Source organism: Salvelinus sp. IW2-2015, linkage group LG8 (assembly GCF_002910315.2).
Source record: "Salvelinus sp. IW2-2015 linkage group LG8, ASM291031v2, whole genome shotgun sequence".
Taxonomy (NCBI): domain Eukaryota; kingdom Metazoa; phylum Chordata; class Actinopteri; order Salmoniformes; family Salmonidae; genus Salvelinus; species Salvelinus sp. IW2-2015.
Genome location: NC_036848.1, coordinates 23,562,039 through 23,585,893, shown reverse-complemented (window position 1 = coordinate 23,585,893; position 23,855 = coordinate 23,562,039). Strand labels below are relative to the sequence as shown.

Below are 23,855 nucleotides of genomic sequence, written 5' to 3'. Positions count from 1 at the left end.
AGTTTTATGCAAAATATAAATTAATCCAGAGCCTTGGCTCTGCCACATATGGTATGATGAAACTATTGGTTTAATGTTTTTCTCTTGAACAACTGTTTAGAATCCTACCTGAGCACCTGAACAAAKCTTTGTTCATTCATACACCAAGACAGATCTGCAAAATATTATCAGTGAAGGACTCCCACTTGCCAAAGTGTACCTTGATTAGGTGGCAAAAGGTAAACTATCCAAAAAATACCATGTGAAGTCCACATACGGCCATGTTCAACAAAGCAGATGAGATGGAAGTTAAAAAAAGGTTGATGCAGTGAGAAAAGACAGGAAGAGGAAATGGGTGCTTAGTTCTTGTTGAAGCTGCAATCCCCTCTTCAGACAGGTGGCCAAGACAGATTAAAAGAAGCTAGAGAGAAAGGAGACAAATGCAAGGTTACAAGAGATGCCCAAGCAGTCAGGGAGAGCAACAGTGCCTACCAGAAGGATTACTGACATTTTGGGAGGGAAGATAGTACGTATTTGGGTTTTCCTAACGCATATATAGTTGCTACTGTACTTCAAATGACACTAACTCTGTTCCAAATGCAATGTCTGTGTGGTAAACTAAAAATAACTACTCATATAATAAAATACTACAGTACTTGAGCTGACCAATTCAATTTGAGCATAATACGGATTTAAAACATTGAATAAATTGCTTATGAGAACTGCTTGCAGCAGATATTATGTMCTCTGTAAATACAAAAAAAGGTATTCAGTGTCAGTTAATAAATCAAACAGACAATATTAAACCTACAACTGATGGAAAAACTACCAAGAAGTGCACAACAAAAACTGTCCAGAAAATATCTATCCCTACAGAAGCAAAAAGCAAATGRGGATATTAGTCAGTCAGCACAGCAAGAACACGACATGACAAAAAAGCATAACCATACRCAAAAGACAGATTTAGCCAGAGTGAGCACATAGAGCAGCAATGAAATACAGATAGGGGTATCCTTTTGTTAATACATAAAGCAGATGAATGTTTTTGTTTTTTTAAACCCAGAAGGGTGGGTTCACAATGCCTCTCCTCAGCCTTGGGGTACCCGCTACCCACAAAGCCTGGTCCCTTAGCAAAGCTTGAGGGTGGAAGCACCTACTCAGTGCAGAGCCAGGGATTACTGCAAAGGAAAGGTAAATACACACAGAGCAGTGAGCAGGGGAACTAAAGCACAGTATGTATGAATGACCACACACCAAGGCACACCCTGCCAACCCATAGAGCTTAGGACAACAGTTCCCCAGAGACATTGAGACAAAGAGCAATTTGAGAAGAGATGGTGAGAAGTTGTAAACCATACCTACTACACCACTGTACAAGAATGTGTAAGTACGTAAGCGAGTCATTTCAATACATTTAGACGAAAACGAAATACCTATATCGGTGGACATTTGACTCATCAGACCAACTGTCTGACCTGTGTCACCGTACAAAGTCATGTGGGTTATATTGAGCAAGGACACAGACATGTTYTTGGAGGGGGTGGTGTGGGGGTTCTTAGAAATATGTTTCTGATAAACAACACCCTGTCCTCAAGATACAGATGTGAAGGAAGTGGAATTGAAAATAAAAACCAACAATCTCCTTGGCGCTCACACTCATCTGCCAAACAAAGGAGTGTTCCAATCCTGTTTCTCGAGGAGGAATGGAGAACGACTACTGGCTCAGTCTGTTCGGACAAAAGCAGTGCAGCACTATAAGGCTGAATACTAACACGACATGTATGCACCTAACTTAAATGCTCATGCAAGTGTTCCATTGACTTCCAAGGCATGATTAATAAGAAAGTCCAAGTTAGGATCCAGCCCTATGAATTCAGGTCTGCAGACAATTTTGCTCTGTAAGGAGAGTTGTTTTGACAATAACAAATGGCGTGACATCTCAAAGCCCTTGAAGGAGTTAAATATCTAGACCAAACCAAGTGTTTTCAACTGTAATCAGAATCTATGGGAAACCCTCATATCCTCACATTTGCAGAACCCACTCACATACTGTATGTTTAAAATACTGCTTCATTATGCATTTCATACACAATAAATCGTGGCCACAGTTGAAATATTTGGTCAAATTCACGCTTTATTTCCTTTGGATATTAAGTCTTTTTGTGTAACACTGATACAAGTGTAATACTGATCCCTACATGATTGTTATTTCTTTAAATGGATTCGGTTTAAATTGCACTAGAAAGATACAAAATCATATTTGGTGTAAAATGTCAAAAGCTAACAAGTATGCAGATAACACAAAGTATATTATAAACAGTGAGGTATGGCAAAGAGATGACAAGCATGAATATCTTCACATGCACCGGGCTAAGACKAAATAACATCAGCTGTTCCCTATTAACACTCGCCGTCTTGATAGCCTCAGCGCCAGTTTGTTTGCGCTGTCATGCCAACTTCCTGTAACTGATCCATTCTCATGCAATGTTTGGAGTAGGCAAAAGCACAAACAGATCTGGGACCGGGCTACTCTCTTGAATGGGCGGTGGACAACATGCCCTCATTTAAAACATACTACGATCGTGTCTTCATTTTCACTAATTATGCATTGTATGTCAATACGATATCAGTGCACATCTTCATGATCTCAAACTACTGGAGTGGTTTCGGACACCGTTGGAGTGAGTAGAATAGTGGTGGTATGAAACACGGACGTGAATATGCTGCCCCTGCCAAGTACATGCAGTGAGCCACGGATTACATGCCACACACACACCACTCGCTTTGGGTCAGACCATAGCCGATGTGCGTTTCACCTTAGCCTCCACAAACTCCTGCCGGTCAAAACAGTAGTTTCGCGTGTGAAAGTTTAAAAGCGCGCTCAGTCATGCGGAACAGGCCAACAACGAAAAGAGAATGTCTACCTTCCAACATAAAAAAAAAAAMACAGGCAAACGCAGAATGATGGCTTGTGAAAAACGTACAAAAGGAGCATGCAAGGATTCCCATTCACAGTAATGGCTGGATTCTTCCTCAGAGCAGGGGCATGTGTGGGGGGTTGGAATGGGGGAAAGGAGGACAGGAGGGCACAGAGAACAGCATGGCACTGCCAGGGATGGGGTGAAAACTCATTCACAGCTGGCTGAGGGAGGAAGCACTTTTCTACAGGAATCCTGAACTGGAAATAGAGAGAAGGACCATTACGCGTTAACAACACTAGWAGACATACTTTTTAATCAAATGACATAATCATTCATGTWATTGGTCAAATGTAATGTCGGAAGGAACATGTGTTAAGGTTGTTACTGTTAATAAGACGTCTGAGTGCATGGAGGTGGGGGAGATTTAGAGTATATGTTGAAAGAACATTTATTTGGTATGCTAAAGAGCTAACACACCAACTCAGTGGCCTTGTGGTTAGAGCGTCCACCCTGAGATGAGAAGGTTTGGAGTTCCCGTCCGAGTCATACCAAGGACTGTAAAAATGGGACCCGATSCGTCTCTGCTTGACACTCAGCATTAAGGAGATATATTGGAGGTAAGGCCCTGCGATAAACTAGCGTCCTGTCCAGGGGGTCTGCTTGTACATCGAGCTGCCTCACGCTACAGTCACAGGAGATAGGCTCCTGCTCCTATTAACCATCCAGGCCTTGTGGAAGGCTACTTACTTAATGGACTAACACAGATGTAAATGTTAACCACGGTAAATCGTCTAGTGTACATAAATGAATATAAACGTTGCTATCTAGCAACATTTCTGTTTCCGAGAWTAACTAGGGAGGGATACATGATTATTACAAACTAGATCATTTATCCTGAATTGACTGTTATAAAGTTCACCGATCCATTCTCAAGTTGCTCCTACAGGGCCTTAGAAAAATGCAGTGTCTCTCTATGGTTGATTTGTCTGTTCATTTCACACTGCTCATTTCCTGTGAACGTTGTCCAGAATGACACAGCAACGCTGAGACAACAGACTGTTTCTCATCACATTTAACTTAAGTCTTGGAAGATGAGCCAGCCCAGGAGCAGCAGTTTACAGATCGCAAGACAGATGTCTTCCTTTCCCACCCTCTATGGCTGAATCTGTACAAATAGTGTAGCTCTCTTTTTTTAAATTAAATGGAATCATCAAAGAGCTAGGCGTCAAATAACTGAAGGATCAAGAACAAATGCTATAAAAAGATCCTGGCTGAACGGCGCACTAGTGCGATCCTGCAGTTTCTGCTGRGCTCTGAATGCTCTTTGTGTAGTGGCTAGGCAGGGAAGGGCAGGGGTGAACCACAAAAGCAGATTGTTGTGTGGTTTCAGAGGGCAGATGGGGCAGCACATCAGACAGAGGCTAATAAACTTGCTGATTTAATTTTAAATTATTTTAGAGGCTGGCACWGGCACAGCCAACCACAGGATATGATCCACTTCTGCAGCAGTGATGTCATCTTCAGCTAAGCCGTGGGTGGATACAGACATTAATAAAATGTACGAACACAAATGTCATAGGATTCATTACAAAGATTTGTTGTATTGAATTAGTATCAGACCTGATTTCAAATACTGTTTTAAATATCTCAAATACATTCGAAGTAAGTATTCAGATATATTTTATTTGAAAAGACAAGTTGAATATTTGAATGTACACTACATGACCATWAGTATGTGGACACCTGCTCGTTGAACATCTCATTCCACAATCATGGGCATTAATATGGAGTTGGTCCAACCTTTACTGCTATAACCCCATCGATAACCCCATCGAACACATTTGGGATGAATTGTAACGGCTACTGAGAGCCAGGCCTAATCGCCCAACATCAGTGCCCGATCTCACTAATGCTCTTGTTGCTGAATGGAAGCAAGTCCCACCAGCAATGTTCCAACATCTAGTGAAAAGCCATCCCAGAAGAGTGGAGGCTGTTATAGCAGCAAAGGTTGGACTAACTATTAAGGTCCATGATTGTGGAATGAGATGTTCAACGAGCAGCTGTCCAAATACTTTTGGTCATGTAGTGTATTTGAAAATACTCTCAAAAACTATTTGGTAGACTATTTTTATTATATATTTTTTTACAAATAATTCAAATACTGAAATAAAAGTACTTGTTTTGGGCTATGTATTTTAAAATACTCAAATACACAGACAAAAGTATTTTAAATGCCAAATAATCAAATACACATGTATTTGAACCCAGGTCTGATTAGTATAAAATGTAAACTAATATGTTTTGAAAGTAGGCCTACTGTACAGATGTTGCCTGCATTTCTAACAGCTACTAGAAGTTAAAATACTGTTACTTAAATACGTTTTAAAAAGTAATTCCATTTAAGGACTTCCTTGTCCTTCTCATTTAAATTCAAATATGTGTGTTTAACTGACATTTGATTTACATTTTTTTKTTGTATTTAAATAGATGTGCTTTTTGTCATTGGTTACCAGGGGAACAKTTGAGTGAGCAAGCCTTACCAGGACAAGATGTCTCATGCAGCATGCAGCAAGTGGGGGGAGGAGTTAACTGTAAAACAGCATGGATGTAACATAGGTGACACATGGACTCATGGGAGACATATGGTGCATTCAAGACAACTCGGAACCTCGGAACCTCCGAGTTAAAATGTACATATTTTTTTGGCCGTAGAGCATCCTATTGGTTGATTCAGATGGAAAATATCTGGGAAAGTGTGGGAAACTCGGCCCTTATCTTTCTACAACAAGTTTCTTTCTACAACAAGTTTCCAAGTTGGACATTTCTGAGTTTCCGAGTTCCGAGTGGTCTTAAACACGGCAACACATACACATTCTCCATGTCACATCTACACCACTCATTAAAACATGCCATGCTCATGTCCTTTGGTGACTGAATAAAACATTGTTTTGTAGCCCAAGCTATCAACAGGATCATGTTTTGAACAAGATAAGGAAATAGAGAGGCCAAGTTTGGGATCCAAAGGTTTAGCAAATGAGGAAGTACTAACTAGCATTCATAGGGCCGGTTTCTCAGACAAGACTAAGCTAGGCTTTTTAGTCCAGGTCAATGCTTAATCTGTGTCCGGGAAACTGGCCAATAATGTTTTGATCAGYAACCCAGAAACATTAAGTGAAAGGGGGGAGGAAAAACTACAGAGTTTAGAGATAGCAGAGAGAAATGACAGAAGAACTGTAAAGAAAATAATTCAGAATAAAAAAATAACCTTTCTCAGTGCAAGTGTCTTCTTCCTTTCTAACAGGGCAGGTGGCAGGGCTCGCATCAGTTTGAATAGACAACCAGGAGTGATTACCAACATGTAGGGACCCACGACAACAACCTCTCTAACTGTCAACGCGGCCCTACCACTGTAGCCCGGATACTACAGGTAAAACAAAACGTCACAATTACTGAACCAACATTCCTATGGGATATAGACCTATACCAGCAGTCTCACTAGCCTGGGGTCAATACAATCAGATTACTGTAATACCAAATCTAATCCAGATGAATCTAGTTAACGTTGAGGGCCAGAGAAGGGTTCCGGATATTACTAGCTACAGTACTCTGTATAATAAAGGTGGATAGAAAACAATGTAAAATCCTAGTGAAGTGACAGCGATCCTAATCTCTGGTGCATGTGTGTGTTCATTTTGGAGGAGAAAAACAGCAGGTCCACCTCTATACCATAGTTATGAAGGCATAAGAGCAAATGCTTGCTAAACTGCTAAACTAAGCCTTAGGGAGCATCTATTCATCTATTGCTCCTCCATTTCAATGTAATCAGAGCCAGCTACGTTGGTTATCGCTAATCCATTAGACTGTGGAGAGAAACCACTCCGTGCTTGGTGACATTAATGGGACAAGCCAAAGCGGTGGTCAGGAAAAGAGTTCCTAGAAATGCATCGACATAAGGCAAATGAAAGCTTTGATTAATGACTTTGTCATTTGTTTACGTGTGGTGTGTGCCAGGCCTCTTCATATCTGAGGTGCGGCTGATGCAACAGTGTACAGTGTCGTGCACCAGTAAAGTGGTCCACATGCATACAACATTTATATTTTGATTTGTCCATCTTCTGTATCACCAGACGCACAGTGGCGAGAAAAAGTATGTGAACACTTTGGAATTATCTGGATTTCTGCATAAATTGGTCATCAAATTTGATCTGATCTTCTTCACAATAGACAAACAGTCTGCTTAAACTAATAACACAAATTATTGTATTTTTCTTGTCTATATTGAATACATCATTTAAACATTCACAGTGTAGGTTGGGAAAAGTATGTGAACCCCTAGGCTAATGACTTCTCCAAAATCTAATTGGAGTCAGGAGTCAGCTAACCTGGATTCCAATCAATGAGACGAGATTGGAGATGTTGGTTAGAGCTGCCCTGCCCTATAAAAAACACTCACAAAATTTGAGTTTGCTATTCACAAGAAGCATTGTCTGATGTGAACCATGCCTCGAACAGAAGACCTAAGATTAAAAACTGTTGACTTGCATAAAGCTAGAAAGGCTATCTGTAAGGCTATCTGTCCGCCAACAGAAGTTGGGTGATGCAACAGGACAACGACACAAAACACAGAAGTAAATCAACAACAGRATGGCTTCAACAGAAGAAAATACGCCTTCTGGAGTGGTGGCCCAGTCAAGAGTCCTGACCTCAACCCGATTGAGATGCTGTGGCATGACCTCAAGAGAGCGGTTCAAACCAGATATCCCAAGAATATTGCTGAACTGAAACAGTTTTGTAAAGAGGAAAGGTCCAAAATTCCTCCCGACCGTTGTGCAGGTCTGATCCGCAACTACAGAAAACGTTTGGTTGAGGTTATTGCTGCCAAAGGAGGGTCAACCAGTTATTAAATCCAAGGGTTCACATACTTTTCCCACCCTGGACTGTGAATGTTTACACGGATGTTCAATGAAGACATGAAAACGTATAATTGTTTGTGTGTTATTCGTTTAAGCAGACTGCGTTTCTCTATTGTTGTGACTTAGATAACATTTTATTACCAATTTATGCAGAAATCCAGGTATTTCCAAAGGGTTCACATACTTTTTCTTGCCACTGTGCATACATGGGATAGGCAGGGACAATAATACATTTACTCATTATTTTGAGAAAGAATAGATGCCATCTAAATTATTTTTAAGTGGAATTAATGACCTAGTGTTTCCCGTATTGTTGTTTGGGCGGACACCTCTCATTTTGGTTAATGAGGCCCTAAATGTTGATTTGGGGGCCTTTGCGCCCTGCCTGGAAAACGATCTAGGGGAAACACTATAGTGACAATTTATCCAGGTGTTCTTTAATCCTCCTAGATCAGGTTGTAACATCCAGACAGCTCCGGTCCAGTATACCTAAGGAATCCTCAAGGATAGCTGGGTTGTGTTCATTAGGGCACGCAACAGAAAACGTGTTAAAACGTTTCGCAATGGAACATGAAAATTTGCGTTTCTCATTTGACAGGTCCAGGTAGTCTCTCCCTGTCTCGTGATGTTATCTTCTGTTTGGGTGCCTAATGAAAACGACCCTGAACACCTATGCCTGCTGTGTGAGGAGGAGGGAGTTGAACGTGGAAGGAGATACTTACTTTTTCCTCTCCTTGTCCCTCTTGAGTGTGGTTGAGCCCCCTGCCTGCTGGGCCTGGGACTGCAGGAGCTCGGCGGCYGTCTTTTTCTGCTTGAAGCCGTTGAGCTCGTCATCCAGGGATTTCTTCTTGTCCTCCAGCTTCTTCTTCTCATCCTGGTGCAGCTTCTTGAGCCGGTCAAACTTCTCGTGCAGCTGGTGTGGCGAGGGAGAAAACTCACGTCTTAGATAGAAACTCATTTAGAAGGCGTGATATCTGTAGCTTTGAGTACAAATAGAGATGTGGAACATGTAACCCTAGTTCTTGTGAGGTTGGTAGGATTGGTGATGATGTGGCAGAATTAAAGCATTTAACTGGTAATGGAGAAACCTTCCTGTACACACACAAACACGCACCTCTTTCTCGGCCTCCTTCAGTTCGGCTTCCTTTTCCTTGACTCTTGGACGAACATCTGCCTCATCTCCTCTCTCCTTCTTCTGCAGGTCACCCATGAACTCGTTCCTCTTGGCCTCGTACGTCTCCTGCAGACTGGGGTCCAGACAGGAGGAGGAAATTCAGAAATTAAGTCATACTAATGAGTCATATACAGTGCGTTCGGGAAGTATTCAGACCCTTGACTTTTTCCACATTTTGTTAGGTTACGGCCTTATTCTAAAACTGATTCAAATCGATTTTACCCCTCATCATCCACAACACAATATCCATAATGACAAACAAAAAACAGTTTTTTTTAGAAATGTTTGCTAATTCATTAAAAAAACTGAAATATCACATGTACATAAGTATTCAGACCATTTACTCAGTACTATGTTGAAGCCCCTTTGTCAGCATTACAGCCTGAGTCTTCTTGGGTATGACGCTACACAGCTTGACATACCTGTATTTGGGGATTTCTTCCATTCTTCTCTGCAGATCCTCTCAAGCTCTGTCAGGTTGGATGGGGAGTTTTGCTGCACAGCTATTTTCAGGTCTCTTCAGAGATGTTCAATCGGGTTCAAGTCCTGTCTCTGGCTGGCCACTCAAGGACATTCAGAGACTTGTCCCGAAGCCACTCCTGCGTTGTCTTGGCTGTGTGCTTAGGGTCGTTGTCTTGTTGGAAGGTGAACGTTTGCCCCAGTCTCAGGTCCTGAGCGGTTTGGAGCAGGTTTTCATCAAGGATTCTCTCAACCCTGACTAGTCTCCACTTGTGCTGAAAAACATCCCCACAGCATGATGCTGCCACCACCATGCTTCACCTTCGGGATGGTGCCACATTTCCTTGGCATTCAGGCCAAAGAGTTCAATATTTGTTTCATCATACCAGATAATCTTGTTTCTCATGGTCTGGAAGTCTTTAGGTGGCTTTTGGCAAACTCCAAGCGGGCTGTCATGTGCCTTTTACTGAGGAGTGGCTTTCCGTCTGGCCACTCTACCATAAAGGCCTAATTGGTGGATTGCTGCAGAGATGGTTGTCCTTCTGGAAGGTTTCTCCATCTTCCACAGAGGAACTCTGGTCAGACTGACCATCCGGTTCTTGGTCAACTTCCTGACCAAGGCCCTTCTCCCCCGATTGCTCAGTTTGGCCGGGAGGCCAGCTCTAGGAAAAGTCTTGGTGCTTCCAAACTTCTTCCATTTAAGAATGATGGAAGCCACTGTGTTCTTGGGGGACCTTCAAAGCAGCAGAAATGTTTTGGTACCCTTCCCTAGATCTGTGCCTCAACACAATCCTGTCTCGGAGCTCTACGGACAATTCCTTCGATCTCACGGCTTGGTTTTTGCTCTGACATGCACTGTCAACTGTGGGACCGTATATAGACAGGTGTGTGCCTTTCCAAATCATGTCCAATCAATTGAATTTACCACTCCAATCAAGTTGTAGAAACATCTCAGGGATGATCCATGGAAACAGGATGCGCCTCAGCTCAATACTCAATACTTATGTAAATAAGGTATCTGTTTTCTGTTTTTAATATATTAGCTAAAATTGATAGAAACCTGTTTCGCTTTGCCATTATGGGKGTGTGTGTGTAGATTGCTGAATAAATTGTTTATTTCATYAATTTTAGAATAAGGCTGTAACATAACAAAATGTGGAAAAAGTCAAGGGGTCTGAATACTTTCCGAAGGCACTGTATGTTAGTACTATGTCCCTACATTCACATTACATCAGACTGTAATTGAAATCAGAATGCAAAAAGTGGYTGTGATTAACTAAGGGGGTGGTAGGAAGTGGAAAGTAGTGATTCCAAAGTTTCAACCATTGTTAAAACCCCTTTCTCTCGTGGGAATTGGCCTATATGGATAGGGCTAAATTGAAATGTTTCTTACAGAAGAAATATGGAACGCATATGCATAACCATGGTGGCAATTAAAAGGGAACAGTTTGGAAATCCTGGGGAAATTATTAGACAAAAAGTGAGGACACAACAATTCACCTGTTGATTTTATGTGCATTTAACATTTACTGTACTTTTTGCCACATTTGTTGATAACAACATCTGCAAATACTCTGGATACATTCCGTAACATGATAAGAATATTATTTGAAAATTTGGGGTAGGTGCAACATAAGACAACAAAATGACACAGGTTAGAGAGATTTAACTGGTGTTTCCAAGTGGCCACACACCTCTCAAAGCGTGCACAGTTCCTAAGTAATTTCAACAATGCACTTTTATGACTCAAAGAGTTTTTTTTTTAGCTCTCCTAGCTGTCCCGCTGAGGAACTAGAGTAAGCAGACTTGTAGTTGTTTTGTTTGGAACACAGCCCTGCCCCGCCTTTACACAATTACTGTTGTTGTTTACACAGTCCAAAAATGGTCCATGATAAATCGCAATCTGTCCATTCTGAATACGATCTTACAGTGTTAGGCTTCACAAGGCAATTCAGAGAAGCAGATGGTCATGTTGGTGCGCATGGAATGGAGTCATGAGTGCATTCCGATGCTTGTAACTGTACATCAAACATAGTGATTATAAACGTTGATCCTATATATTACAGGGGTTTCATGATATGGAAATGTGGAGTGCACATTTGAACTCACGGGTGTTTGGCTTGCTTGTATGACATCAAAGCAGTATTTATTATATTCCTCAATGTCTCATCTTTCAAAATACATTGAGTCCTCTTAATTTAAAGCTTTTCCCTCACTCAGACAACAAAACATTAGCAAAAGTCGCCCAATTATCAGGAGGGATGGGGGCAACTTCCTGTCGCGTGCGGTGCTCAAGTTCAGAAAGGCTGTCAGTCACAACCCATACAGATCTGTGAAGTGGAGACCCTGAGCTCTGAYATCATGTATAGCATGTTACGGTACATCCACTGYGTTCCAATTTAGGTGCTTATCAGTATCCAAATCTGCCATTTTCAACCCGAATACGGGTACAAGTGTAAAGAGCTACATCCGTGACAGGAAGTGTGCAGGGTGGAGAATTGTGACGCAGTCCTGGAAGGGTGTAGGGAGGAAAGAGAAAACAGGAAGTAAGGAGGAAATGTGAAGGGAAACAGCCGCACCTGAAGGGTTTGCAGTCGGGGTCCGTGTCCTTGAATCCCATCTCCTCCAGCTTGCAGCGGCGGTAGAGCTCATAGTGGCGCGTGTGTGTCTGCTCCCGCAGGTCCTCCATGTTTACCCGGATCAGCATCTCCCGCAACTTCACAAAGTCACAGTGGCTCTCATTCTCCACTGCCGACGACACACACACACACACACACGCACGCACACACACACACAGACACACACGCCCCATAGAGTGAACAGAGTAGAGTGTGGAGCACAACGTCAGAGACAGCATCGGGCCAGCACTATTGTATTTGTGTTTCCATGTGAGGACAGGGCTAGGTGTAGTCCATACTACCCCCCACGTATCCACACACAGCCTAAACCGACATACGTACGAGCACAACATAGGAAACCAAATAACAAATAACGAGACATTTCACGTTTATATTCCTATGGTAAGTCAGTAACTTTCTCTGATAATCGTCACAGGTTTCACAATCGACCACTTTTCAAGCATTATCGACTTGTTTGAGATAAATCAATAAATCCATAGAGTCCTCAAAAATATCGGACATGGGATTCKGTTTTTCCCCATCTAAGTGACATGACTCAAGCAACAACTGCTGTAGGTTATACATGTATGCAAGAGTGGAGCCATGTRGTGTTAAATAGACAAACATGMATGAGATTACATAAGCAGCAGTGATGGCTTCCCTCTTGACGGTATGAATGCAGTTGTTTAGGAAGTTAGGGCGGAATGAGTGGGAGGGAAATGGTGCCGGGAGGATCCCCCGACCATTTCCTCTGTGATACGTGACCTAGCTTACCCTGCACCGTTCCCCAGGGGTACTGCCGCGCTTTCACCATCTTGTTGCCGATCTTTACCTCCTCCGTGCTGCCCACAACGGCGAACGGCAAATGGCCCTGCAGAGCCGTAGTGGAGAAAGGATTCACTCTATTACATAACTCCATTATTTATTTGTTTAGATTTTGATCAATTGGAGCATATCTCTTGACAGGCGAACCAATTGCAGAGTGAACCAATTACAAACTGAATTACATGTGACATGTCATGTTAGGCCTAAAATTGCAAATTCATATACAGTGCTGCGTGAAAGTATGTGAACCCTACAGGGCTGGTCATTATTTTGCTATAAAATATTAAAATAAACATAAACATAAAATCCTTATCTAAACCCCAATTGTTCTTGTGGCTCTTGGGGATATTTTGGAAGGGTGTCCACTTCTAGGCCGAGTTGCTGTCATGTTAAAGGCTCTCCATTTGTAAATGATTTGCCTCACAGTGGACTGATAGAGCTCAAATCTTTTTGAGATGATTTTATAGTCTTCCCCAGACAGATGTGCTCTCACTACCCTYGTCCTGATGTCCTCGGAGATCTCCTTTCCTCTCGGCATGGTGTGCTTTGCATTCACCTGGATGGGTAACACCAGACTGACCAGGTTTCTTATCTCTATTTATCAGAGTCCCAACCAAACTCTTTCCTAACAATCTCTCCTTTGATTGATTCATTTGGTACCCAATTATTTACCCACCTGAATCTACTTACCTACTTGATTTAACCAATGCAACTTGGGGTTCACTTAGTTTTGCACCTGCACTAATTCCTTTTTTAATTTTGTTTTTCTACGACACGCATGATTTCCTCTACATTCGTAAATATAAACCTGTCATGTAAGATCAAAAAGACTGGTTCTGATTAAATGAAGATTTCATGCTMAAAACAAAAAAAATCTGTAATTGCTCAAGGGGTTCACACATACTTTCAAGCAGCACTGTACGTTCCCTACATCCACCAAGAATAGCTCATTTTCATAGACAGAGAGTGCTTCTCACTGCAGTGGTCGGGTCGGTTACCTTTCTGCCAGTCGTCGTCGTAAGAACGGAGGGCGAGAGCCTCAAGAGCTAATTGTCAAACGCAAATCAGCTGGGTTCTGCTCAGTGCTCAGTCAGAAGCATTGGCATTCTCGATTCGCTTGTCACTCGTCATTGTCCGCTCATTTAGCCCTGGCCCTGTTGTCAGAGAGCTAGCTGATTGTCCTACACTGTACTGGACTGTCCCCTCCCTGTGTGGACACAGATGGTGCTCGTATCCTGCTCTAGTTCTGCATGTTGTTTTAGTGTTCTGAGTATTAACTGAATAAATGACCCAGAACTCATAGTGAAAGGATTCTCACATGAGGGGTACAGATACACAACCATATCTACTCCTGTAATGATTTTGTCCACTGTATTGTACGTATTTGTTTTCTAATTATTATTATAAAAAATATAAAAAATTAACTAGGCAAATCAGTTAAGAACAAATTCTTATTTACAATGACGGCCTAGCCCAGCCAAACCCGGACGACGTTGGACCAATTGTGCGYCGCCCTATGGGACTCCCAATCACGGCCGGATGTGCTCCMGCCTGGATTCGAACCAGGGACTGCGGTGACTCCTCTTGCACTGAGGTGCCGTGCCTAAGAYCGCCGCGCCACTCGGGAGCCCAAATGTGCCTGCCCTCACAAAAATATCTTCCATGAAAACAGACAATCGAGTATCGTATCATACGATATTTCTCCCTAATCAAACCGTGTCAGTCGTACTTATACTTCTCAACTATAACGAGTAAGTCTGTATTGATAAAACTTGCCGAAATGCGACTGAACTAAAATGAGCGGCGTCGGAGAAGGGTTAGCTTACGTTCATGGTGGAGTTGATCTCTGCCACCGTCTCGTCGTCGGTGGGGAACTGGTAGATCTGAACGCCGTTGCTGACCAGCTCGCTGGTGATCTTGATCTTGAACTTGGTCAGTTCGCTCTTGGAGATGGCGTCTGATTTGGCGATGATGGGGATGATGTTGACCTTTCGTTTGAGGAGATTCAATTAGATTCTAAGACGTTATTAGGGATATCCGCTGATGAGGAAATGATGTGTGCTGCATGTATACAAAAGAATCCATCAAAACACATACAAATAACGCAGATCTTGTTATACCTTACCGACTTGCATCGAGATAAAAACATACTGAATCACAATTATTTTGAAGTCACAATGACAAGGTGCAAACAAATAATGCCTATACTGTGGGAAAAAGCTAAATAAAAGATTGGCTTTGAGGCTCATGGCAAAAGCAATTTACAACACTATACTTCCACCAGGACAAAACAACAACTGAAACTAAATTGTTTAAATTGGGTCTACTTTCCAACAGAAGCCATGAATAATTATATTTCATACAAAAACCTGTCTCAGCTCCACACATTAATGGTTGGTTTCCCAGATAAAGATGAAGCCTAGTCCAGGACTAAAAAGCCCTTTGATGGAGCTTCTCCACTGAGAATTATTTTAAGTATAGGAATAAGATGAATCTATAATAAGCACATACAGTGCATTCAGAAAGTATTCAGACCCCTTCCCTTTTTCCACATTCTGTTACGTTACAGCCTTATTCTAAAATGGATTAAATAGTCCCCCCCCACCCCTCATTTATCTACACACAATACCCAATAATGACAAAGCAAAAACAGGTTTTTAGAAATGTTTTCTAATTTATATATTTTTTAAATAATTAAAAACTGAAATCACATTTACATGCGAGCATCTCCTATGCAGCCAGGTCATCACAGCTAGCTAGCGAAACCTCTTGAGACAAGTGGGGAACATCTGGCCAAGACAGGATATGAATAGACCCTGAGATATGGGTCTTCCCTCCCTTCCTAATGTTTCTCTGGATGCCTTGTGCCTTGGTCAAAAGCAGGGATCTCATCTAGCCGGATACGGAAAAAAAAGAATGTAGCTTGTATTTTTATATCTGTACACCTCTWGTCTCTACTAGCTTCAGGGATGTTTGTGCATTTTCGATTCGGGCTTATCTATGTGCATTTCTGACATAATCAGAGCTTGGAACGAAGTAGAGATTTTTGGCAGCGCAGAGCAGTAAGAGCATTTACCAGAGAGAGTAGTGRGAGAGAGTAGTACTAGTGAACCTCCAATGCATGCTCCATCTCGTGAAGAGCTCGCCAAACACATTGTTAATGATGAGAGCCTACTGATCCAGCTAGCTCAGAAGAAACACTTCCTCCAGCCCCCATGTTTGGTGCAATACAGTATATCCAAATATCCGCTTTAATGGARCCCACAGGACTGAAGAAGCACAAGGAGGCAGGGGGGTCTTTGTCAAACATCCACCCACCACCACTTGTTGCCCATAAACTCAAGAGACACTGCACTTCCTCCTGCACAACCAACTTTTTTTTCACTCACTTTGGCCAGACTCAAACGCCATCCAGTAGCACTAGCCCTGGGGGAAGGCTTCACAGTCGCTAGTAGCAATGATGCTTTGCTGACGCTAAGGGCCGTGTGATGTATACACAGGGAGGCTTCTGCTCTGGATCAAAGATCACACTGTTGTGAGAGGCTGAGAGGTGGGTAGGGTACAGCTGCTCTGGCAAACACCGAGGAGCCTCTTTCTCCGAAATCCAGGAAGTCTCTATGCAAATAGGGCTTTTTGGGGTGGCATTAGGAAAACAGAGTGAGCAGTCACCGTGACGACCAAGGGCCTGCATTTCCCGGCTGACCTACACCGACGCTGTCACAGGACAGGAGCGCATCTGTGAGCGTGCAAAGTGTGTGGAAGAGTTTATGAGCCACCATCATCTTGAGGCTAGGGAGCTTTCTCTTTTCCCCCCCTGCATTTTATAAATAGCTATGACAAAAATATGACTCTTCAACTGAGGTTACCATCATATTAGGGAGACTGCTTTTCACGTGACACTTCAAATCGGCAGAGTGGTAATTGAGCAGATATCTTGAGCCAAAGCGACTTACAGAAAAGCCAACATTGACAGTGACACATATAGACCAACTTAGTATACTATATCTGGCCCATGCAGGAATTGAACCCATTGATCCATTGGAATCATAGTGTAATTAGCTAGCTTTTGCAGCTCACCTTGCTGTCCAGTTTCTTCATAGTGACCAGGTCCAGGGACTTGAGGGAGTGTCCGGTGGGCGCGATGAAGTACAGGCAGGCGTGGATGCGCGTGTCGTGGTAGCTGTGTAGCGTGCGCTTGATTTTCAGCTCCTCCTGCAGATAGGCCTCGAACTGGGTGTCGATAAACTCAACAATAGACTTGTAGCTRAGGAGAGAAAAACACAAGTGTCATTAATGTGTTATAAACGCATGATAAACAGGTAATAAGGAAACTAGGTTAATGACAGCGGCGCACCATAAAGAGAAAGTATCTTACCATTGTCTGTGAAGGATTCAAGGGTAGCTATACCTTTGCCTTTTTAAAAATGTCTCACTCAAAAATGAAGAYAGTTCCACCACCTTATAATATCAGAAGGTGCTGTAAAGCATCTCTTAATTAAGTGAGAGATTAAAACCAGTTCGTTCTTTAATCCCAGAGCGTTGTCAGTGGGAGGTAGCTAGCTCGCTAAGTGAGTACAGCTCAGCTCCCTATAAAGAACCAACTGCTGATCCCTCATTCAGCAGAGCTGGGTCTCATTAGCTGGGAGTCATCAGGCAGAACTTGGTGGTGGAAGATATTTGGGAGCTCACGGATCAGGGAGCAGAGGAGAGGCATCAAAAGGCATACCACCGCCAATGAAGGGGAAGATGCACCGCGGTACGAAGGAGAGATGGAACYTCTGATTAAACACAGGTATAACCCCCGCCCTCCAACACACCTCCCTCCCACCTCCACTCCCCCTCATAAGAAGCTAGCCGAATGGCCGCTCATATAACTGGCCTTATCTTTGTGATGGATGCCGCTAACTGCTAGCCCTTAGCTCACATTCATCCATCCACCATTTGATACTGATGTGAAGCAGTGTGAACCTGGAGCACTAACCTACAAGAGGGTTCCTGTAACTAGCACAGCCTCTCCCTCGGTTCCCTAACAAGAGCAGATAGAGAGGCCTGGGACAGACTGAGGTTAGAGAGAGCTGCCTGGCCTGRCGTTCACATGACATCATCCATCCTTTCTCTCTGTGATCTCTCATGACGAGGAATGAGGATCACATGACGGGAGAGAGAGCGGAGACAATTAGATCCCATGTTGACTAGAATGTTTCCATCAGGGGAGAAAGTGAGAGTAGTCCTCCCTTTCCCACAGACAAAACACTGTATGATTTAGACCTGAAGACTCCTGGCTCAAGTCTCAGACTATTGATACTTATATTGTGTTTTCAGAAGGTATGGGAGAGGGATAATACAAGTGGAATAAGAGTGGTACCTAATGTTCTACCAGACTCCAGAGRGGGTGACCTCAAGTCCCCACTTCAYAGGGGGGCGTCTCAWGCATGCACAATTAATGAGTGACATTCACAAACTGCCACTGCCGTGAAAGATAACRTATTCTTGGTAGTGGTATATCAACACCAGGATCGTATTCATTCGTTTCCTTCTGTTTTGTGCCTAATGAATGGGACTCGTAAGTTCTTGTACAATCTAAACATCTCTTAGGCACATGAAGAGGAACCTGGAGCTCTCTTACCAAAGTCGTTACACACACACACACGTGATATATTCATGTTGATCTACGTCAKTGTCTCTCACCTGTCCTCTTTGTTGATCTGGTCTCCGAAGCCCACAGTGTTGACCACGGTCAGCTTGAGGCGCACGTTGCTCTCCTGGAGCTCGTATGTGTTGGACTTGAGCTGCACGCCCGGCTGGTTGTGCTGGGTGGGCTCGCCCTCAAACTTGGTGTTGAACAGGGTGTCCATAAGAGTGGACTTGCCCAGGCCCGTTTCCCCTAAAACACACACCTTCAGTTAATTCACTATTGTGTCCTTTTTTTGTGGACTCTGTATCTGGGGTTTGTGTTTGTGTTTGTGTGAGACAGTTGTACTAAACTCATTGGGCATTTATACGCTATATTCTTCGATAATCAATGGGTATAGGCTACAGTATATCATTATTGGAAATKACCATTAAACAGCAGGGAACATCCCAGATTGGGCCATTGTCAGAATAAATGTGGGCTTAAAAAGGCACATTACATACTGTGCATGAATACTGTACATGACAGTATTTAGTACTGTACATCCCTGTTGAAAATACTGCAGTTCCACAATCTGGACTCGGGCTGCAGAGCAGATCTCTCTATGCCACCAGAATGTTAATTATATGGACACTTCCCATTTTTCACATCTTCATACATTTTCCGTGTGAACCTCTCTGGCTTCTCCGCTGCTTTTGGCAGGAGAGGAGCTTTTCAATTAAATAAAAAAAGATACGCCGTAGAGCAGCGCATCAACAAGCTAATCTTATGTTCACCGTGGTTGATATCTGGAGCAGACCACTGTAAAAATTAAAGAAAAAAGGGCAACACGGGTCTGAGTCACGGATATCCTGATGCGTTCCGACAAACTCATACTGTTCAAAGCTATCAGTCAAGTGAGTCAGCCGCCCTTCCTCTCCCAGTGCCAGAAAATMTTTTGGGTCAAAGGTAGTAGTAGTGCGCTATATAGGGAATAGRGTGCCATTTGGGATGCAGGCCTATTTCTGTTCATCTGACACCACATATACACATGGCGCAAGCAGAGCACTGCCAACGGTAGTAGTCTTCTATTCACATCGCATCAGGGTTTCACTCAGTGCACACTAAATAGTAGAAGGGGGGTAGAATGAAGCAACACAGTGCCTGTGTCTGAGAGAGAGCGTCCACCTCAGGTCTCTGTCGAGAGGTTTCCGTGGTCTCTCATCTTCCTTATAGAAACTTCTCARGGCTGAACTAAGCTATGAGCATCTCACTTGGTCGGGGCCCATGCTGAACCCCATGCTAAAAGATGGGGCCCTGACATCCAAAGGTTCACATTTGAATGTGCCGGCATCTTAAAAATCTAACTTTCGTGAAGAAAAACGTCGGTATGAATCCAAATGGGGCTTTTGTTGCTCTCGATTCAGTTCTTGCCGTTTTGTTTAGACCACAACCACAAGCCTCCGGATCACATTTCTGGGGCTTTAAGCTGTAGGCCTGTGCAGTTTACAACTGTTTTGCTTTCTCTGACTTTAGAGTAGGCTGTAATAATAGAGGTTCGTTCGGCTTCTAGCATTGCTTTGGAATGTTTTGATTGCCACTGATACCTTTCAAGTAATTCAGAGTGTGTAAAATGGAGAGGGAATTGTATTCTCTGTTTCCTACTTTGTACAAAATTTACCATTTGGTTTAAACATATGAATCAAAATAAGGCTAAAAGACGACAGGCCATTTCACCATATTAGATCTATATGACAACTCTATCTGTCAATGATGCCCARATACCATTCAGCTAAGTTGTATACAACCTCAAAATGAGGCCTAGGGCATCCAAATGTAATTCTGAGATAYTGTAACAGACAGACACTAATATAGGGAGTGAAATAAACATGCATGTCTGTTGTCTATTGCTTTGAAATTACTGGGGGGACTCGCGGAATTACACTTGACTGGAATCCTTTTAGGGGCTTCATTTCTACTCCCAGTCCCAGACGATAGCTTGACTGACTGAAGATGAATTAGCTACGGTAATCAGAGTCGACTGCTGACCAGTGAGAAAGCAACCAGAGTGGGTCAAAGACAGAATGAATTGGGTTCACATCTACAGTGGAAACGCCTGACATAGGCCYACATTGCGGCGGAGAAGGGCTCCCATTTTGCCTTGGGGAGAAGAAAAAGGGAGRTTTTACGCATGACACACTCACCGACACAGAGGATGTTGAAGCAGAAGCCGTGATTGACAGACTTGTTGACCAGCTGGTCGGGCATGCTATCAAAGCCGACATGGCCGGCTAGAGGGACGGCACGAGCACCTTCTCCCTAAAGACAAAAGAATGATTTTGAAATTAGGAACACTGAGTAAAGATGTGTAATTAATCATTAACAGTCGGGTATAAATCGCAGGTGCATATGAAACAGGGGTGGTATAGATAAGGCTATCGTAACTTAGGTAAACATTAGGCTGACCATAATATTATTATTTCACTTCAGTTTACACATTTCATGCAAGACCAGACTACACAGAAATATGACATTTCAAACATTCACTTCCACAACTACTGGTAGTGCAGTTTTTAAGGCACAAACGGAAGTGTTAACCATAGCTACAATCTTCTATGGTTTAAGCTACAATTTACCTTTTTTTGCCAGACACATTCCATTGTATTCTATGAAGATAACTCCTCAGCTAATTTCTCTGGTGCTCTAGCTGTGATACACTTCCTGTTTCCTGCTAACATATTTGCATACAGCACAGTCTAGACCGTTGAAACCACAATGTCCATATATGGAAAGTAAAACATCACATTGTAAGAGTTAGACTGTACAGGTGTTGAAAACAAACCATGCACAGTAGAACGATGGCATGTTTGTGAGAGTAACAATTCTATGTTATAAATGTATCATAACAAATGACCCAACTTGATACAGGAGGACATGGATCCTCCTGTTGTAGGCCTGACCCTAAATTCATAAGGGTCTAATATGGATATGAATATGTGTGTGTGTGTATATGTGTCTGTTTTTGGTTTTACTATCCTTGTAGGGACCAGAAGTTCGCACAAGAATCGTAAAACAAGGAAAATTCAGACAAGTAGGGACATTTCACCGGTCCCCACAAGGAAGAAGGCTGTATGCTTAAGGSTTAGGGTTACAATTAGGGTTTGGGTTAGAATTAAGGTTAGGGGTTTGGTCCCCACAAGGACAGTAAAACAAATGTGTGTGTGCATGAAGGAAGTTCCATCATCACACATTCTCTGCTTCTAGAACTGCACAGGATGGTTATGTGAGCAGGAACGCAAGGAATTTAGATTACATGGAACTGCCAAGCGTGCCCTCAATAGTGACTTAACTGAAGCCACCCCACCACTAAAAGGCCTAAATGTTTTGAAAATACATTGTGGCATTGAGGCAGACTGCAAAATCCGCTCAGTTAAAATGGGAGAGGTTGAAAATAGTTCCGCAGACAGGGGTAAACAGTTGTCAATTGTATAGTTCGAATTGTGTTTAAACAGCTGAAAGGCTATTAGTTAAACAGATGGTTTTTCTTGACTAAACAAACACTCCTCAGCTGTCCTACATGTGCAGCATTCCCAAACCCAAGGCCTACTTGGGATCAAAGACACATCTGCGTTGCACAATGACATAATGCTTGTTGTTCTCGTCCATTCATTGATACATTTCGGTTGAATTAACTGCACACAAAACGGAAAGACGATTTACGTTAGCCTAMCAATCTAGCCCAAAGGCCGGCAGATGGCGATATTGATCCGGTATTGATGGTCTAAACGACTCAACATCGCCATCTGCCGGCCTTCGGGCAACTACCAATCCTTCTCCCAGTGACTTTTCAAGCCTACTGACTCTCACATTCTGAAATTAATTAAACCACTTTTGATGAATCCACATTACCTTYGTTATTATTTAGGTCTATATCATATACAAATATTAATAATTCCGACTCAGTTGTACCCTATATGATTCGTTATGCACGTCAGACAACGCCCAGCAAACAAAGTAACGGGGCTGACAGGACCAGAAACAACGCGATAGGCTAACTTACTAACAGAATCGAACCCACGATAGAAGGCGGATATGCATGAAATTTGAAATGTCCAGAATAAAAATATATAGTCGTAATATCCTTAAATAGCATATCAATGTGAAGTATATACAGATTTAATAACGAAATTATGAGGATACTGGATCSCAACGATAACCATAAAAGCGAACGCATGCGTGCAAATGAAGACTATCGAATGTTCCCAATAATTTGTATTTTAATAAATCATCCGGTTACGTAATGAGCGATATTTATCTAGATGCATTGTATCATTACGATAATAACGTTGTAATAGAGGTAATTTGATATCGAGTTAGCCTATAAAAAACGGTGCAACAACCATGGCGAGTGGGGCTTTCCACCGACAACTATCCATGCCGTTTGAGTTAAATTCACCCAATACTTATCAAAATTAATAATTTTAGCAAGCTACAACGGTGCCCTAGCCAAAAAAAACTAGAAAATCATCCTTAATTATAGTACTCACCGCTTGCCTAGCTATTTCAGTGGCCGCCATGGTTATTTTTTTATGAAAACCCTATGTAGGAAGCTGCACTACTATTCTGCTAGCAACACTAACAATGACGTCACTTTCCTATGGTAATGATGAAACGTTCAAAATAAAAGCCCGCATTTCAAAACATTGCAAGGTGGATAACTCATTCAAAATAGATAACATTTTAATCAATGTCGATTTTTATTGTGTTTATAAGCAAATGCAAGAAGAAATGTATGGGGGGGAACGTATGTTCAGACTGAATTGTAGACAATATGGGCTTAAAGTGAAGAAAAAAAAACTATTCTTTATGCTGAAGTGAAAGTGGGGTTGGGAGTACCCAGTAGGGTCTGTAGAATCTATATATGGTTTAATTTCATGGAACACTGAACAATACGAAGTGTTGATGGCCTTTTACTACACCATTCCATATGCCACAACGCAAATCACTGTATATGAACTACATATTGGCTTCTAGTGAAAAAACTCTTATTTGTTTTTCACCTAAACGCATTTTTTTTTAAGGGGTTGGGCAAAGGCTGAAATTGGGGTTGAGATGTACCTTTAAAAAATATACGTATATGGATAATTTGACATACTTTTATTTAAAATATTGTATTATTTATAACAGCATTTGTTAAGAAAGTTTACACCAATACTGGTATGTTGAACGCAATAGTGTAGGCTATATGTAAAGAAATACACTTTTAATAAACTAGGTCTATATCAATAAAACATCACAATAAAGTGCATAGCGTTCGATGTGCCTATTGGGGGGCCAGGAAACCAGAGATTCTTA

General features: G+C 42.3%; 1 protein-coding gene across 5 annotated transcripts; it reads right to left on the bottom strand.

Moving 5' to 3' along the window:
• Positions 1–43: 43 nt before the first annotated feature.
• On the bottom strand, positions 44–23,139 carry LOC111967626 (septin-6). 5 transcript variants are annotated; one of them, XM_023992803.3, is made up of 11 exons: positions 23,048–23,139; positions 20,705–20,819; positions 18,578–18,773; positions 16,967–17,153; positions 14,716–14,877; positions 12,839–12,935; positions 12,026–12,194; positions 8,928–9,060; positions 8,536–8,726; positions 5,441–5,489; positions 321–400 (listed from the first exon to the last, which is right to left on the bottom strand). In XM_023992803.3, exons 1-10 carry the CDS (start codon positions 23,075–23,077, stop codon positions 5,486–5,488), a joined length of 1,284 nt encoding a protein of 427 aa, XP_023848571.1. In that variant the 5' UTR covers positions 23,078–23,139; the 3' UTR covers positions 321–400; positions 5,441–5,485. The 5 variants fall into 5 exon arrangements, with proteins under 5 accessions (XP_023848569.1, XP_023848571.1, XP_023848566.1 ...); XM_023992802.2 differs by lacking the exon at positions 321–400 and adding an exon at positions 2,897–3,157; XM_023992801.3 differs by lacking the exon at positions 5,441–5,489 and having other exon boundaries at positions 44–400.
• Between the last annotated feature and the right edge of the window lie 716 nt (positions 23,140–23,855).